Here is a 17,620-nt window from a genome sequence, read left to right as displayed (position 1 = left end):
TCCTATACATGTGTACAGTATCCTATACATGTGTACAGTATCCTATACATGTGTAGTTTCCTATACATGTGTAGTTTCCTATACATGTGTACAGTTTCCTATACACGTGTACAGTTTTCCGTACATGTGTACAGTTTCCTATACATGTGTAGTTTCCTATACATGTGTACAGTTTTCCGTACATGTGTAGAGTTTCCTACACATGTGTAGTTTCCTATACATGTGTAGAGTTTCCTATACATGTGTACAGTTTCCTATACATGTGTACAGTTTCCTATACACGTGTACAGTTTCCTATACATGTGTACAGTTTCCTATACACGTGTACAGTTTTCCGTACATGTGTAGAGTTTCCTACACATGTGTACAGTTTCCTGAATATCGGCCTCTGGGCGGGTCTAGATAAACCCCTGCCATAGTACATGTACTTGTTATGTAGGGTCCCCCAGAATGTTTCTCTTTTAACATTGACAGGGACGCCTTACCTTCAGGACTAAGTTCAAACACGGAACAGGCTTCCAAATTATTCTTGTATATGATCAACCTCTGCTGTTCCAGGTGCACATGGTACATTAAGTGTGTTCATGCATACCCTGTCTAAGTGTTAGCTCTCTTCCTCTACTGGGCGCCGTTCCACATAGCAATCTTCCCATACTTCAACATAGACTTACGGCAGCCGTAGCTCTAAAATCGCTTGGTGGAACGGGACCCAGTTGGATCAATATAAGCTTAAACAATACCAGATGAAACCTTTTTTCACTTTCACTAACAGTGTGTTAAAGACTTGTGCCAACTGGTGTTTCATTTTTTGTTTGGGTACGACTTCATTGTTAGCTGTGTATTTTGACAATTTTGTGGTCAATCAAATGTTTGGGATCATGATATACAAAAGCAGTTTTGATGTGTGTACTAACTTGCATGGGAATTTGGACATCTAGATCCAGGATACCATTGAACAGAGCACTAACAAATGATATAAGTTTCAAACTTCCAGTCAGTTCTAGTTGAGCTTGAAGAACACTTCCTAGGTTTTGGCTGTACAACAGGTAGACATACTCCCAGGGTTTTTTTTGGGTTGAAAAAGATGTTCCTATGGTTACAGCTCTCTCATCACCATGTTGAAATAACTTGAATTTGATAATGAAAAGTCTCCCTTTGAATAACGAGGCTTCCAGCCTCCTCCAGGTGCTTGGGATTCGGTGGCCTGTTTAGAGGGTATTCGGGATTAAGCAGTGTGGTACAAAGGACACAAATAAAGTCATATCTGGCAGATTCAGTATTTAAAAAATAAAAGGAATGTGCCTAAATTCAAATTGCACCCTTTTATGACCTAGAACGCGTTCTGTAGGTTTCCTGTGTGACTTTGTAGAGTGAGTTCTTACATGTGCTATTGAGTTTGTGTTAGTAGTATTCGGGAATCAGGGGTGAACAAACTAGACTCGGTGGAAACACTCGATGGTATTCGGGATTCAGGGTGGGGCTTGGCACCCTTGGTAATTGGTTGGTTTCTTCAAGTGGTTGGTTGGTTGGTTTGTTGTTTAACGTTGCACTCAGCAATATTCCAGCTATATGACGGTGGTCTGTAAATAATTAAGTCTGGACCAGACAGTCTAGTGATTAATGTCATGAGCATCGATCCACACAATTGGGATCTATGACATGCATCAACCAAGTCAGCGAGCCTGACCACCCGATCCCGTAAGTTGCCTCTTATGACAAGCATAGTCGCCTTTTACTGCAAGCATGGGTTTCTTCAAGTGGTATGTATAGATGTGTGTATGACATTGCTTCAGATCTTGTTACGAAGTATTTATTCTTAACAATGGTCAATGTTGTGTCCATCATTTTTGCAGCTAAATCTGAAGGAATTATTTTGACGAACCATGAACTGGTGAAACTGGTGATTGTGAACATGGTAATCTGCTGATTATGTCCCAGCTTGCAATTACTTTCGGATCTGTAAACAATGAAACATGAAGTCAACCAGGCCATGATGGACATTCCCAACTTCCTTGTGTCTGAAAGAAATGTATAGGATGAACATGATGAAATCCACAGCACTGAACTTGACAACCAGTGATGGACAACTGTGCACATTATTTGTTATTGTCAGTACCATTTATATACCAGGCACCAAAAGAAACTGTGTAGGATTTTCATATGCAGGGGGCACGGGTGGCAGAGTTGCATCCCTCGGGCACGCCAGAAACCTATGATTGTGGGTTTGAATCCCGGTTCGCCCCAATTATGTTACTATGTTTGACAGCACCATACCCGTGCCCGTTGGTTTCACCGAATTGGTAAACGTCTGACACCTGCATCAATTCGGGCTTACCTCCCACATTTAAGCTGACACGCTCTGATAAAACTGGAATACTGTTAAAACCGGCGTTAAACCTAACTCACTCACTCACTCATATGCAGTTTCTCTTGGTGCCTCTGGAATTTTCGGGGTATGTAACTTACTCATAGATAATCATAGTTGGCCAAGATCGATAAACATGATAAACATGAGGCTGGGAAATATGTACATTAAGAAACTTTCTTTTAAATCTCAGCAAATCTTTGCATGAAAAGGCATAATCCATGTTTGAGAAATGAATATGTAAATATTTGTACAGAGAGTTGTGATACTGAGAATTTCTGTAAATATCAAACAAATATAAATGGAAAAGTGTTGCCATGACAACCGAGTTCTGTGTGCCCTGTTAGATATTTAGAGACTTAGTTGGCTCCTGATCCATGAAATCCTGAGTGGTGTCCGACATGCTTCACAGGTGCCCGACATGCCGCACAGGTGTGTCCGACATGCCGCACAGGTGTCTGACATGCTGCACAGGTGTGTCCAACATGCCGCACAGGTGTCTGACATGCTGCACAGGTGTCCGACATGCCGCACAGGTGACCGACATGCCGCAGAGGTGACCGATAGCCGCACAGTTGTCCGACATGCCGCACAGGTGTCTGACATGCCGCACAGGTGTCTGACATGCTGCACAGGTGTGTCCGACATGCCGCACAGGTGTCTGACATGCTGCACAGGTGTCCGACATGCCGCACAGGTGTCTGACATGCTGCACAGGTGTCCGACATGCCGCACAGGTGACCGACATGCCGCAGAGGTGACCGACATGCCGCACAGTTGTCCGACATGCCGCACAGGTGACCGACATGCAGCACAGATGTCCGACATACCGCACAGGTGTCTGACATGCTGCACAGGTGTGTCCGACATGCCGCACAGGTGTCTGACATGCTGCACAGGTGTCCGACATGCCGCACAGGTGACCGACATGCCGCACAGGTGTCTGACATGCTGCACAGGTGTCTGACATGCCGCACAGGTGTCTGACATGCCGCACAGGTGTCTGACATGCTGCACAGGTGTGTCCGACATGCCGCACAGGTGTCTGACATGCTGCACAGGTGTCCGACATGCCGCACAGGTGTCTGACATGCTGCACAGGTGTCCGACATGCCGCAGAGGTGACCGACATGCCGCAGAGGTGACCGACATGCCGCACAGTTGTCCGACATGCCGCACAGGTGACCGACATGCAGCACAGATGTCCGACATACCGCACAGGTGTCTGACATGCTGCACAGGTGTGTCCGACATGCCGCACAGGTGTCTGACATGCTGCACAGGTGTCTGACATGCCGCACAGGTGACCGACATGCCGCACAGGTGTCTGACATGCTGCACAGGTGTCCGACATGCCGCACAGGTGACCGACATGCCGCACAGGTGACCGACATGCCGCACAGTTGTCCGACATGCCGCACAGGTGACCGACATGCTGCACAGATGTCCGACATGCCGCACAGGTGTCTGACATGCCGCACAGGTGTCCGACATGCCACAGAGGTGTCCGACATGCCGCACAGGTGTCTGACATGCTGCACAGGTGTCCGACATGCCGCACAGGTGAACGATATGCCGCACAGGTGAACGATAAGCCGCACAGGTGTCCGACATGCCGCACAGGTGTCCGACATGCCACAGAGGTGTCCGACATGCAACACAGGTGTCCGACATGCCGCACAGGTGTCCACAGGTCATTGAGGTGCTTATACTCTTCGGTTAATCTTAGAACCCTGTTAATCTGTCATATTTAACATGAACATTATAAGACTCACACTCGCCAGCTTCAGACACTGGTCCTTATTGTGATGTATTGGTTATATTTTTTATTAGACAGAGAATTGTTTTCATGTGATGACAATTACTATACTGCTGAATATGAATTAATACATGAAAAATATAATAGATATGTTTCAGCTTAGTGAACTGCCTAAAATTGTTTGTTCTTGTGAAAGAATTGGACAAAATATCTTCAATATTATCCCCAAATGAAGGTCAAACTTTGGCCGTACTGAAGCATAGAACTAGATCGTAGGGATGAAGTATTCACAGTGTTTTAGTAGGCCCAGGAAATATGTGAACATTCATGTTTCTTGTGATTGTAAGTCTGAAGGGCTTGCTGTTTTCAACTTTCCCTAGTCAGTAACCTTCAAGGTATGGATGTGTAGTGTGTTGAATGAAGTACAGCTGCATGGACTTTAAAATTTATATTTTTGTTACATAATGTATATTTTGTTAATACTACTGTGAGATTTTCTTTATTTTGGATTAACAGATTGTTTGTGAATCAAAAACTGCAAGTTGTGAATTTCATAGTCCTTCATGTTAGGGGTCGTCCTGTTCACAGTTCACTGCTAGACATACATGTAGTTCAATAAATAACGTGAATGGGTGGTTGAGAGCCCCATTCATCTAGAACCTTTTGTGAATTATAGTTTGTCCTGCATTTAAATATTACCTTTTAGTGTTCTCTTGGCTTCCCCGAATGCACTCCGTTTGATCCATGATGTTGTCATGAGCTCTAATGTCCTTCAACATATGCTGCTCAACTTTAGACAGGGACAACCAGACATTAGGAGAATCAGTTTTGTGTAGCAATGAAAGATAAAAAAAATGTCCTTATCAAAAGTTGAGCAGTATATATTAACTATTTTGCTCAGCTGACAAATAGGTTATTGTTACTTTCAATTCGGAAAGGAGAATATATTGTCTTTAAACAGCAACTCTCACTGTTTTAGTGCTCACAGTGCCTGACTGGTAAACTCTAGATTTTATTTTTTTCAATCTAGTAGTGTGAACTGAGACAGACCTTTATGTGACCTGTATGTTAATACTGTATGAGATCATGCTCCATACATTGGCGGTCCAGGGCATTGTGACGAGCAGAGTTGCCTCCCTTGGTATTGCCAGGATCCGTTGATCACAGGTTTGAATCCTGGGTTCATCATGACAGTGATCCTTGGTCTGTCGGCAACATACTCAACATGTGTGACATCCAGGACCTACATTATTTAGAGCTTTCCACATTGTGATGCTGTGAGAAATTACTCACATATTGTTCAAAGAGGAATTAAACCAACTCAACTCCCTCCCTGGTGTGTGCAACTCCAGCTTATGTTCGTAAGTCACTGTCACATACTGCCACAAACATGTTACCTACTTTTGAAGACTTTTTAATTTTCCAGCATTTGTGTGGTTTGTTTTCTTATCAAATTGGTCATTGGGTAAAAAAAAGATGTCATGTGCACCCTCGTGGCACACTGTATAGTTTACTTGAGAATTGATTTGGATGTGTTTCAACTTGATCATGGGTACAGTGTGTGAGGCCCATTTCTGGTGTCCCCCCGCCGTGATATTGCTGGAATATTGCTAAAAGCGGCGTAAAACCATACTCACTCACTCAACTTGATCACTACTTCTAGATCAGTGGGCACATCTCTATGAAAGTGGCTGTGCAGTCCATTTTCAGGTATTCCTATATATGTTTTGGAAAAAGTGACTCGTATTTAACAATGAATTGATCTTGCCTGAGGTAGTGGAAATATATATATTACATGGTCAAAGTACAGAATGCAGGTTTGTGGCAGTGATGTGTGTTACAGTTTAACATGGCTATTTGGAGGTATTGGAGATTTAATTGTCTCCTGTGTTCTGTTCAAAGTTCTGATCTCAGGACAATACAGTCACTACTTACTATGGGCACCCTGAGAATACTTCGATCTGACGTTATTTGTTTTACAATATGAAGAATTTTGCTTTCTGAGAGCAGCATTAGGCATTAGGGAAAGACAACTCCTCCTTTTGTGATTTTTACAACGAGTTTGTACGATGAAATAATCATCATGGATGTACTTAAAGTGTGGATTGTGTTGCGTCGACAGTATTAATATGATGGGATGGAATATATATCAGAATTATTTCAGGGCGTATATACGTATGTCCTTTTGAACTATAATTTCATAAAAATTGGATAACCTCCCTGGTAATTTCATTTAAATTCGAAACAACATGATTGACACAAGTGATGATAGTATTTTCTTTTGGCCATACATACATTTTGGTAGAGTGGGTAAAAATTAGGTTTTGAATCAGATTGCCAGCCAATATACAGGCAAATATAGGCAAAGCTACCACTTCACTCTAATGTTTAGTGCAGGGATTTGAGCTGGGAGTACCAGACAGACAGATTTTGAACTATTCCTTGACCAGCTAGGATTGGGCAGGCAGCTATTTTGAAATGCTGAGTACATAGATTAGAATAGAACATGCCTTGGAGATGTGATTCAAGTTGCTGCACTGCACAAAATATGAATGCACATAAGAGTCAACACATTGGTTAAAATGGTGCTCGCAGGAACGGGCACCACACTATTTTCGTCTTTGTTTGTCATACTTTTGAATGGATTTGATATATTACCTTTGACCTGAGAAGTGTTTTATTACCATATATTAACCAAGAAACCTGTTCAGTCTGGATATTGAGGAGGATGTATCTAGTTATGACCATACGTAACTAGTTATGATAACAATGGTATCCACATGGTGAGGAGATTGTTCTGGGCTCCATTCCACAAGGTGAGCTTTGCGCTAAGGTGATTATGACTCCTATACTTTAACATAGACTAATAACAGTCGTAGCTCTAACATCACTTTGTGGAATAGGGCCCTGGTTCAATAATAGTCGGGATGAAATGCACTGGGCCTCGTTCCACAAAACAATCTTAGCGCTGCCACTGTTGTAAGTCTTAGCACTAAGGTCACTTTGTGGAATGGTGCCCTGGGCCCTGTTCCACAAAGCGATCTTAGCCCTAAGTCTTTCGTAAGGCTATGTTAAAGTATGGGAGTTACGATCATCTTAGCTCTAAGATCGCTTTGTGGAATGGTGCCCTGGTCCCTTGTATCCAGAGCAGACTTTAGCTCTGTAACTACGTTAATAGTATCAAATTATATGTGCCATTATCATCATTGTATCTGAAAATTAACAATACCTCAATTAACCATGTATCTGACTGTGCACTTTTATTTTTTCATCTCTGAATTTGAAAGATGAGCAATTTATTGATTTTATTTTTTACCTGTCTGATATTTCCTACATTAGATTTATCTGTAGATGGAATGTGCTACCTATGACAGTCAGTGTTAGGTTTAAAAAGACAATTAAACAGTTTCTGCTGACTCTGGTAAAGACAGTGGAAGATGTTGCATGAGCCATGCTTAAGTTATTTAAACTTTGTATAGCTGTATGATATGTTACTGTTGTATGATAATGTACAGTCATGTATAATAAAGCTGCCGTTTTTACAGAATATGCTTGTGTTTGTTGAAGCTTTGAGGAAAGCGGTTGTTGGTGTTGGAAAGACAATGTGTTCAGACAAATAAGTGTAACTTGTTGATGCTGTCAATATTGGTCTCTGGTTTATCTGCTCCAGACTGGACATCTGTCCTGGAGGAAATACATTGTTTCTACCGCCTCCATGTTGTAGTGGATAGAGTGTCTGCCCAGGGAGCGGAAGGTCGGTGGTTTGAACCTGGCTGTGTGAGGTTTTCACGTTAAACTGCAGCAAGGTATGTCATGGACCGCCTCCATGTTGTAGTGGAAAGAGCGTCTGCCCAGGGAGCGGAAGGTCAGTGGTTTGAACCTGGCTGTGTGAGGTTTTCACGTTAAACTGCAGCACGGTATCTCAGTGTGCTAGCACTATAAAACTAGCACTAGTCAGACCAGCACAAGCAGAGACACATACATAGCTATACAAGTGGAGTAATTTTGAGGCAACCTTAACCCCATTTCACCTCACCTCCATGTCAAGCATTGGGAACAGAATTGTTGTTATAACAAGTTTATATTATGTCGCATTAAAGATTGTGTACATACGCATAAAACATGAATAAATTTGTAATCGGTTTTAAATTGAGGGCCTTGGGTAAGAATTCGAGGATCAGGTAGTCATACATGTAGACATCGTGCCATGATGGGGGACGTTGAATTAACTGTTACCTACAAGCACACGTTCCTGGTGAATAGGTCCCATCATCCACTCATGCATGTACATCAATTGAGAGTTACCTCCCTTGCTCTGTTGCTTTGCATCTGAGGCAGGTACAGCTTCGCCACTATTGGAAAAATACACTGATCTGTATCCCCAAGACAACACACACTGTGGATATTTCACATTTTATTTGGTGTAAATTGTGTTACAGCTCAGCTACCATGACAGTTTCACATTTGAGCAAGTATCCACTCAGGCCATGTCCTTCAAACTTCAAAAGAACACAATTATTTTTCTCCAAATTTTAAATGACCAAGATTACATGTAATATGCAAGCACCAACCATTTTGGAGCACCACCAATGCAGTTATCAGAATGGTCTCGGCACTTACATGTCAAATGCAAACTCAGGAAGGGCATTCCTAGCAAATTAATAAAGATACGAGATATGACGCCTATTTTAGGTGTCCAAACAATTTCACTGACTGCCATATTTTATATACCTGCATTTGAGTAGATTGCCATGGTAAATACAGCACATGTATTCCTACATGGGGCATGAACAGCCAAGCTCCTTGGATGGCAAGGCAAATATTCACACAGAAGTATGAACTGAAGTGCTGCAGACTCTTGGCAAGTAGTAACATCCTAACCATGCAAGTATTATGAAAACAACCACAACCCTAGAAGCTCCAGAAGTCTGGTACTCTGTTCCGGAGAGACAGTCTCCAGAAGTCTGGTACTCTGTTCTGGAGAGACAGTCTCCAGAAGTCTGGTACTCTGTTCCGGAGAGACAGTCTCCAGAAGTCTGGTACTCTGTTCTGGAGAGACAGTCTCCAGAAGTCTGGTACTCTGTTCCGGAGAGACAGTCTCCAGAAGTCTGGTACTCTGTTCCGGGGAGACAGTCTCCAGAAGTCTGGTACTCTGTTCCGGAGAGACAGTCTCCAGAAATCTGGTACTCTGTTCCGGGAAGACAGTACCTAGAAGTCTGGTACTCTGTTCCGGAGAGACAGTCTCCAGAAGTCTGGTACTCTATTCCGGGGAGAGAGTCTCCAGAAGTCTGGTACTCTATTCCGGGGAGAGAGTCTCCAGAAGTCTGGTACTCTGTTCCGGAGAGACAGTCTCCAGTTGTCTGGTACTCTATTCCGGGGAGAGAGTCTCCAGAAGTCTGGTACTCTCTTCCGGAGAGACAGTCTCCAGTTGTCTGGTACTCTGTTCCGGAGAGACAGTCTCCAGAAGTCTGGTACTCTATTCCGGAGAGACAGTCTTCAGTTGTCTGGTACTCTGTTCCGGAGAGAGAGTCTCCAGTTGTCTGGTACTCTGTTCCGGAGAGACAGTCTCCAGAAGTCTGGTACTCTATTCCGGAGAGACAGTCTGCAGAAGTCTGGTACTCTATTCCAGGGAAACAGTCTCCAGTTGTCTGGTACTCTGTTCCAGAGAGACAGTCTCCATTAGTCTGGTACTCTGTTCCAGAGAGACAGTCTCCAGTTGTCTGGTACTCTGTTCCGGAGAGACAGTCTCCAGAAGTCTGGTACTCTCTTCCGGAGAGACAGTCTCCAGTTGTCTGGTACTCTCTTCCGGAGAGACAGTCTCCAGAAGTCTGGTACTCTGTTCCGGGAAGACAGTACCCAGAAGTCTGGTACTCTGTTCCGGAGAGACAGTCTCCAGAAGTCTGGTACTCTATTCCGGGGAGAGAGTCTCCAGAAGTCTGGTACTCTCTTCCGGAGAGACAGTCTCCAGTTGTCTGGTACTCTCTTCCGGAGAGACAGTCTCCAGAAGTCTGGTACTCTCTTCTGAAGAGACAGTCTCCAGAAGTCTGGTACTCTGTTCCAGGGAGACAGTCTCCAGAAGTCTGGTACTCTGTTCTGGGGAGAAAGTCTTCAGAAGTCTGGTACTCTATTCCAGGGAAACAGTCGCCAGTTGTCTGGTACTCTGTTCCAGAGAGACAGTCTCCAGTTGTCTGGTACTCTGTTCCGGAGAGACAGTCTCCAGTTGTCTGGTACTCTGTTCCAGAGAGACAGTCTCCAGTAGTCTGGTACTCTGTTCCGGAGAGACAGTCTCCAGTAGTCTGGTACTCTGTTCTGGGGAGACAGTCTCCAGAAGTCTGGTACTCTATTCCAGGGAAACAGTCTCCAGTTGTCTGGTACTCTGTTCCAGGGAAACAGTCTCCAGAAGTCTGGTACTCTGTTCTGGGGAGAAAGTCTCCAGAAGTCTGGTACTCTATTCCAATACAATAAACCAACTGATGAAACACTCAGGCTATTTGCATTTATCTAACCTTTGGTGTAGTCAGGTATTGATTGACGCTGAAACATTGAACACTTTGCTTAAGGCCAAAAATATTCCTGTTTCTCATGACATGCTTCAAAACTGACCGTGAAGGGATGGAGGAGTTTTCTATTTTATATTTTAATTCTTATTAGGTTACATATCTGTAAAACTTCTATTGTTACATTTTTTACCTCTATTTGCCACACCCGCTGCAGCTACAAATGTAATCTCTGTTGTTTGTTTATTAACAATGCACACATCAATATTCCAGCTATATGACGGCAGCCTGCACTTAATTAATCAAGTCTGGACTGTCCAGTGATTTACACTGATCCACACCATCAGGGTATAATGACACACAATCAGCCAAGGCACCGAGCCTGACCACCCAATCTATTTGGCCACCTCTTATGACCAGGACATGTTGGGGACCTAACCCGGAATCCCAAAGGGGAGGAATAAATATAAAGATAGATTGGCCTATGGCCATGGTTCCACCGCTTGGTTCCCCTGCAAACTCGTCAAATTTCAAATGCATGGTGTGTTTGGTTGAAAACTGGGGCAAAACTTGGGCAAAACAGAATCTGAATTAAAACCATTAACCATGCTTTAAATATTAAATATTAGGAGCAAGAGCAATTATAAGGGCAGGTCAGGAGAAACAAGAAATTTATAACAAGCCCAACAGAGGCATACACTGCCCCCGAGGTTCATAATATACTACTCAAAAGAAGTTAAAGAACACCCATGTTTTTCATATTACTTGACTATAGTCAATCTGTCATGGCCATGTGTTATTTTACTTCTTGTGAGCAGTATATAATGTGTGTTCCTGTGACGCCAGTTACAACAATACGTATCCAACATAATATCTTTCATAAACAGTGTGACACTAACAGTTTACAGATCTTACCATGCTTGTTGTGACTCTTATCTTTCCATCATCAGTCTACAGCACTGAACACATCACTCACATGGGGGGTTCCTGTGATTAAGTTTAACTGATATGGAATATGCTGGATGTGGTGAGTGAGTGAGTGAGTGGGTCGAGGCCTTGTCTAGCTCCCTTATAAGAAAACAAAAATGTCTCAACTCAGGGTGGCTCAAATTGTTTTATTTTGACCTTCAATAAGTATGTCTCACATTTTGAATTTGTACCTCAGCGGGAAAGGGGGTTGTATTTGGCAATCCGACAAAGATGTACACAGTATTCCAATAACTGCCAAGGTTGCTTTTTTGCAGTTAGGTTCCACAAGATTGCCAAAGTCTAAATGCAAGTAATAGTCCTTTCAGACCTACAAACAAACACAGGAACCCCCCACCTACCAATCCAAGGTTTTTACTCTGTACAAGAGATACCTATTTTACCAACATGGGATACAAACCAATGCCCAATATTCGCTACATTTCCAAGCATATAAATAACACTTCATGGACAGGAACTGTCTGAAAAAATTCTAAAAATATCGGTCATTTACAAATTTGAATTTCAAAGACAGAATAATCTTATATTCTCATTACATGGTAAAACAATGAGAAAACTTGCTTCAAAAATACACCAAGGTGCGTAATGTCTCATATACATAATTATCACCAGGCTTTGGACGACTTAGTTTTAAGCTTTCACATGCAACACATGACGCTAATGTCAAACCATAGCCTTAACAAAAAGTTGAGAAAAATTCCCACATATAATACAATCAATAAAGACATTCATGATATACTCTTAGTATGTAAAAGAAAACAAATTGAAATACATATTGTTTTAGTTGTTTTACATGCAACTTCACATAGAAGCTAGATATTTAAACAAAACATGGTAACAATTATTTTATAATCAGTTCTCATGGCATTGCATCTTATACAAAATTATTTTGTAGCATGCATATAAATGGATAAAAGGTCAACTTTCATTGGCTGCTTCAGGCTCAGTGCTCATTGGTCAAAACTGAAATGCTTCATCCTCATTGGCTTAAGTGAATTTTAAATTCTTATCTGCCAACACTTTTAAAAACGTATAACAATCTCATACACAAGTTACTTAATTACTCCAATTAGACACTGATAACAACATTTACAAAATAATCAAATAATTCTTTTTGGAATATGAATGATCAATTCTAGTATCTAAAACAGCAAAAACAGGGTGTTATATGTCTATTTTGAAAATCCATTTTCAGCAAAGATAAAACAATAAATATATATATTCCTGCGATTTATTTTTCAGAACATAAGTAACTAAATAGAAAATAATAAATGCTAAATGTGACATTTGGCATGAGAATTACTCATGACTGTCAAAAAGGTGAGGACAACACTACACTCACAAAATAAATGTTTACATCGTGCCAGCTATTTACAACTTAGGTGTGTAACCACCGGGACGTTAAAACTAGTGTATCCGCAAGCCCAGCACACTGACCAATGAGCAGAGAGCCTACCCCTACACAGCCTGTGTACGGAGGAGATGGACATATATCACATAGCCAATCTGTCAGCCTGACCAATGTCTAGCAGGGGGAAGGTCATTCCGTTACAGTAGCAAAACTTGTCTCGGATCAAAGACACACACATTGGCAGAATTTCATGGTGATGTAAGAACATGAATGAATCTCAAAATATGTAGAATTTCAGGACACATATATTTTTGTAAAAAACAGTGGCTTGAGTGTACATAATACAGCTGGTTTCAGTGTCAAAGAGATTTATGATGTCATTTGATTGTGATGTCATGGTAACCGATGACACCACAATGGTCTTCAAAGCCTATCCTTGGAGATATCACTTGATCTCAACTTAGCCATATCTCCTGTGGAAGCTTGTTTGATGATAAACATGGTTATATGTCATGGTGAGACACTCAATGAGTGACACATTCATCAGAACCATGTCCTCACCACATTTTCTTTTGTATCACGGCAAGGCCGTGCCAGGAAAAAGTTAATCATTCTCAAATACTTTTAACTGATAAATGTCACAGATAAACATGAGGGTAGCCTTGTGGATAAAGCGTTAGCTCACTACACTCAAGACCAAGGTTTGAACCCAACATGTGTAAAGACCATTCTTTGTGTCCCTCCATGACTTGGAATACTGTCATAATCCACATAATCGGCATTCATAATGACCTGACCACCATGAAATCCCCCGCCTGTGCATCAAGGTTTGTTCCTCCTCACCCCCCGCCCGCCCCCCTTCCTCCCTGCTGACCAGCCGTGGACACTACATGTGGACCTTAACATGATCTGACACTACAACAATAACATTGGTATTGGAGGAAAGAAACACGTCTACTCAACTCAATAATCATCGGGATATACTTCAGGACATGTCTATTGCACGGGTCGTTAATTCATCCTTCATTGGGGCATATTTGTAACATATGTTGAGATTGGTAACATTGTCTGATCATACTGGTGAGAAAAATTTGGAAAATTTGAACCAGAATGAATGTCCCTGTAGCATTGGCTACAGAATCAGACCTGTGTCATGGTGGATGTATGTGGTTCAGCATTTCTCACTGTGTCATAAATCATTTCATGATTCCAGGTACGAGGAACTTCAGATTTTCTGTCCGGAGTGTAATATTATTGCTAAATTGTTGTTGAAAGAAGTTCTATGCATCCTTCTCCCACAATATAATCTGTTCCAATGCATTACTTTACAAATCAGTGTGAAACTTGAAATAATATTCTCAGCATGAATAGATGATTAATTTATCCACAGTGTGCCACAGGTTTCCTGACCTTTTACAGCAAAACCAGTAGATCTGAATACCGTAAACCACAGAGTTTTCGTGCCTGTTTAACTTGGCACATTTCCCAATATGGTTGAGGATAAAGCAAGAGACTAACCTGTTCTATTCCATACATACCACACAACCACTAAACAACAGATGCTTTCTTTAATTTGTCATATGATTTTACTCCGGACAAAGAAATGCATTGAAATATCAGTGCTTCCTACTTCAAGAACCTTAAAAGTATAAAACTGTTTTTCTGACTGTTTTCAAATCAGCTGGGATTTGTTAGATCATGTAACAATTTCAGACTCAGCCAGTTGGTACTGAATTCACTTTTTCCTCTTCTAATTTCTCTGACATTTTCATAAAACAGGAATATGATTTAAACGTAAAAGAACTGATAATACAGAAACAATAAAGGGTCATTAACATATTATGCTCTGATTTAACCCGACTCAGCATTTATGATGATTATTATTACTTTCTATAATACACGTCATAGCAACAACTGATGGATGGATTCTAAATGGAACCTCCATTTCATGTATTGGGATTCTCTTAAGATACTCCCGCAATACTGATCAAAACACATACGTGATGAAAATTAAATACCATGAATATTTTCAAATAAATATGAATGATTGAAAATTTGAAACAAAAATGTCATGGGTTTAGAATTTCTTTGATATGCATTACCTCTAGATCTGTGTATATCATCAATGTTCCCTGTACATATGAGGCTACATATCTTCCAACTGTGTTTGCATAGCATATTAATCAGCAGTACAGACAGGTGGAAACATACAGTACAGGTCAACACTCCATTACCCTCCACTCAACATTGGACTATTGAAGAAAATACCTGCAAACATAAAGAAAATAAGAAAACACAGAAAAATTCTGAAAATATTAGTACGGAACCGTGAAACCTGCATATGAACAAATCTAGGTCGGATGTTTTAAGAAAACATTGACAGATACATCAGCAAAATATCTTCATTTATTGATATTATGTATCTAAATCACTTTTTTAAAACGCCTATATTCTTATTACAATGAAGATAATCTAATGAACATGATGGAAAATCAACAGTTTAAGCAACTGTTTATTACTTTGTACTGAAATTATCAAATAATACCATTTCCAAACTATTATATTTTAGGGACAAAAGATAACTGTAATGTAATCAAAAACATAAATGAAAGCATACTTATAACGCACTTAAATAATCAATCATGAATATTTATAAATATTCAACATAATGTGAAAAGGTAGATTTTTCCCAAATTTGGCTTACAAAAACTAAACATGACTAAATACTGTTCCATGAATAAATATTTGCTTCATCCTAGCAGCTTTTTTAGAAAAAAGCTTAAATGCTTAGTTTGCATCAGCTGATGAAAAAAGAGATAAACATCACAAAAAAATTGGACGGATAGGTGTATCACTTCAGGTGAAAAACACATACATATATGGTATACGTCTATCAAATGTGTGTACAAAATGGACAGATTAAGATAATGAAAGCCCTATTTAGAATTCTGATTTAGCAAAGAGCAGCATGTCACTAACAAATTCTCTACATGACACTAGGTAACAACAACTCAGGTTTCCTCCCCTACAATGTCAGAAAACCATCGCGAGAAAACAATTTGTTCACAAGAAATATTCAAATGCATGCATGGCTTTGTCTGGCCAAAATGATCTTCTGTGATGTAAAAAATAGTTCAAGGAGAAAAATTCAATTATAAAATCTTTCATTGAACAATTACAATTTGATGTTCTTGGTTCTCAAGCTCCCTTGTATCTCTACACTATTCCACATTTCATTTCTCCTGTGGGATAAAAATATGAAAAAAATCCAGGTTTCGCATCTATTTCACACACTCCTGAGAACCAATAACTTGTATTTTTTTACAGCCTGATTAAATTGTAATTTACTTACATGCCATTGCAAATAGATCTATTCTGAAGATTTTTAACAGATAACATTCTTAAACATATTGCAATAAAAACAAACATCAACAAATTTAAACAATGAGTTTTCTCCGACTACACGAACCAGTGTGGCAACATTTCATAAATACCTCTTTAATTCGCTCTAACAAAATCATCAAATAAACAGGGCTAACAATTAGTTTACTGTAAATGTTCTAAATATTTGTACATATCACCACGGTTACCATGATAAAATACTGCAGTTACCATGGCAACTGAACAGACTAGATGCTTCACGTAAGGTCCATGCAAGTGTAGCTCCAAGATTTTTGTCGAAATTCGACCAAATTCACCACAGTTTCTGTGAAAGTCGATTATGCATCAGCAGTACTATCGATAAACAACAACCAAAATACAACAACATGGGAAGAGAGCATCTTATCAAGAGAATGGCATATTATGCAAATAGAAACCTGTAATATCAAATACCATTTCTATCACATTCTCAAAGCATAACACTGAAAGTTAAACGTAATAAATCCTGTTTTGAAGTCATATGCCGGAAGTGGTATCAAGTAGTAGTATCAAAGATGAATTTTTCTAATTACAATTTGTTTAGATTACAGCTGTAGCTCTTCCAGTATAACATATCGTCTTCCCAGTGTTATTTTCCTTGTTGTTTGTCTGAGATGTGTACAGGTATCACGGAGCTACCAGCGCCCGCTAAGACTAGCAATGTCTGGACGCCTGGGACCCATCAGCGATGCTCCGTTTTCCTGAAACGGGTTGTTGTTGGTGGTGGGATTGTTGCTGGTGCTGGAGGCAGATGTGGCACCACCTGGAGTAATATTCCGCAACGTTCGGCGTTTTGTCAGATCTGAAACCAGAAAGTGAGGATTGCAACCTCATTCTTTTTCTTGAGTTTACATTTTTTTCTATTTGGAAAGATATTTTCTTCATCTTCGAGATTAGATCTTAACAAATTGAGCATGACTGTTTTGAAAAGATAGAAATTGACAGTAATTGTTGATAGTGACAGGAGAGCTGGTGAATGCTTTTTTGCCAGTCACCGATATTCCAGCTATAACCTGTACAAAATCAAGTCTGAACTAGACTTGGCTGACTAAAAGCATGAGCAACTATCAAACCATCTGAGAACAATGACACACAATCATCCAAGTCATATGGCCTTGCAATTTTGTTATGCAATTTTGATTGGACTATGCATAAACGCGTTAGTCCGGCCAAAGTATAACTCAGGACTTTTATAGTCAGTTAACTCCCTTGCTTCGGGAAGATGACAGCCTGACCACCCA

General features: G+C 40.6%; 2 protein-coding genes and 1 long non-coding RNA gene across 4 annotated transcripts in view; 1 reads left to right on the top strand and 2 right to left on the bottom strand.

Annotated features, from left to right (window-relative positions):
* The first annotated feature begins 2,304 nt into the window (after positions 1 to 2,304).
* LOC124129223 lies at positions 2,305 to 7,673 on the top strand. Its single transcript, XR_007222526.1, has 2 exons — positions 2,305 to 2,797; positions 2,981 to 7,673. It is a non-coding gene; the product is annotated as an uncharacterized LOC124129223 (long non-coding RNA).
* An 884-nt stretch (positions 7,674 to 8,557) lies between these two features.
* On the bottom strand, positions 8,558 to 13,152 carry LOC124133115 (cysteine-rich, acidic integral membrane protein-like). The gene is made up of 3 exons (XM_048400995.1): positions 13,128 to 13,152; positions 9,035 to 10,572; positions 8,558 to 8,623 (listed from the first exon to the last, which is right to left on the bottom strand). Exons 1-3 carry the CDS (start codon positions 13,150 to 13,152, stop codon positions 8,558 to 8,560), a joined length of 1,629 nt encoding a protein of 542 aa, XP_048256952.1.
* LOC124129076 (protein bicaudal C homolog 1-B-like) overlaps positions 11,717 to 17,620 on the bottom strand; it is a 153,064-nt gene continuing 147,160 nt past the window's right edge. For both annotated transcript variants that reach the window (XM_048400810.1, XM_048400811.1), the window contains one exon: positions 11,717 to 17,181. In XM_048400810.1, the coding sequence (XP_048256767.1) occupies positions 17,015 to 17,181 (167 nt within the window). In that variant the 3' untranslated portion in view covers positions 11,717 to 17,014. The remainder of the gene's footprint in view (positions 17,182 to 17,620) is intronic.

Source organism: Haliotis rufescens, unplaced genomic scaffold (assembly GCF_023055435.1).
Source record: "Haliotis rufescens isolate VD_foot unplaced genomic scaffold, xgHalRufe1.0.p SCAF_20, whole genome shotgun sequence".
Lineage (NCBI taxonomy): Eukaryota > Metazoa > Mollusca > Gastropoda > Lepetellida > Haliotidae > Haliotis > Haliotis rufescens.
Note: the sequence above shows the minus strand (reverse complement) of the source record. Positions and strands in the feature narration are given on the sequence as shown.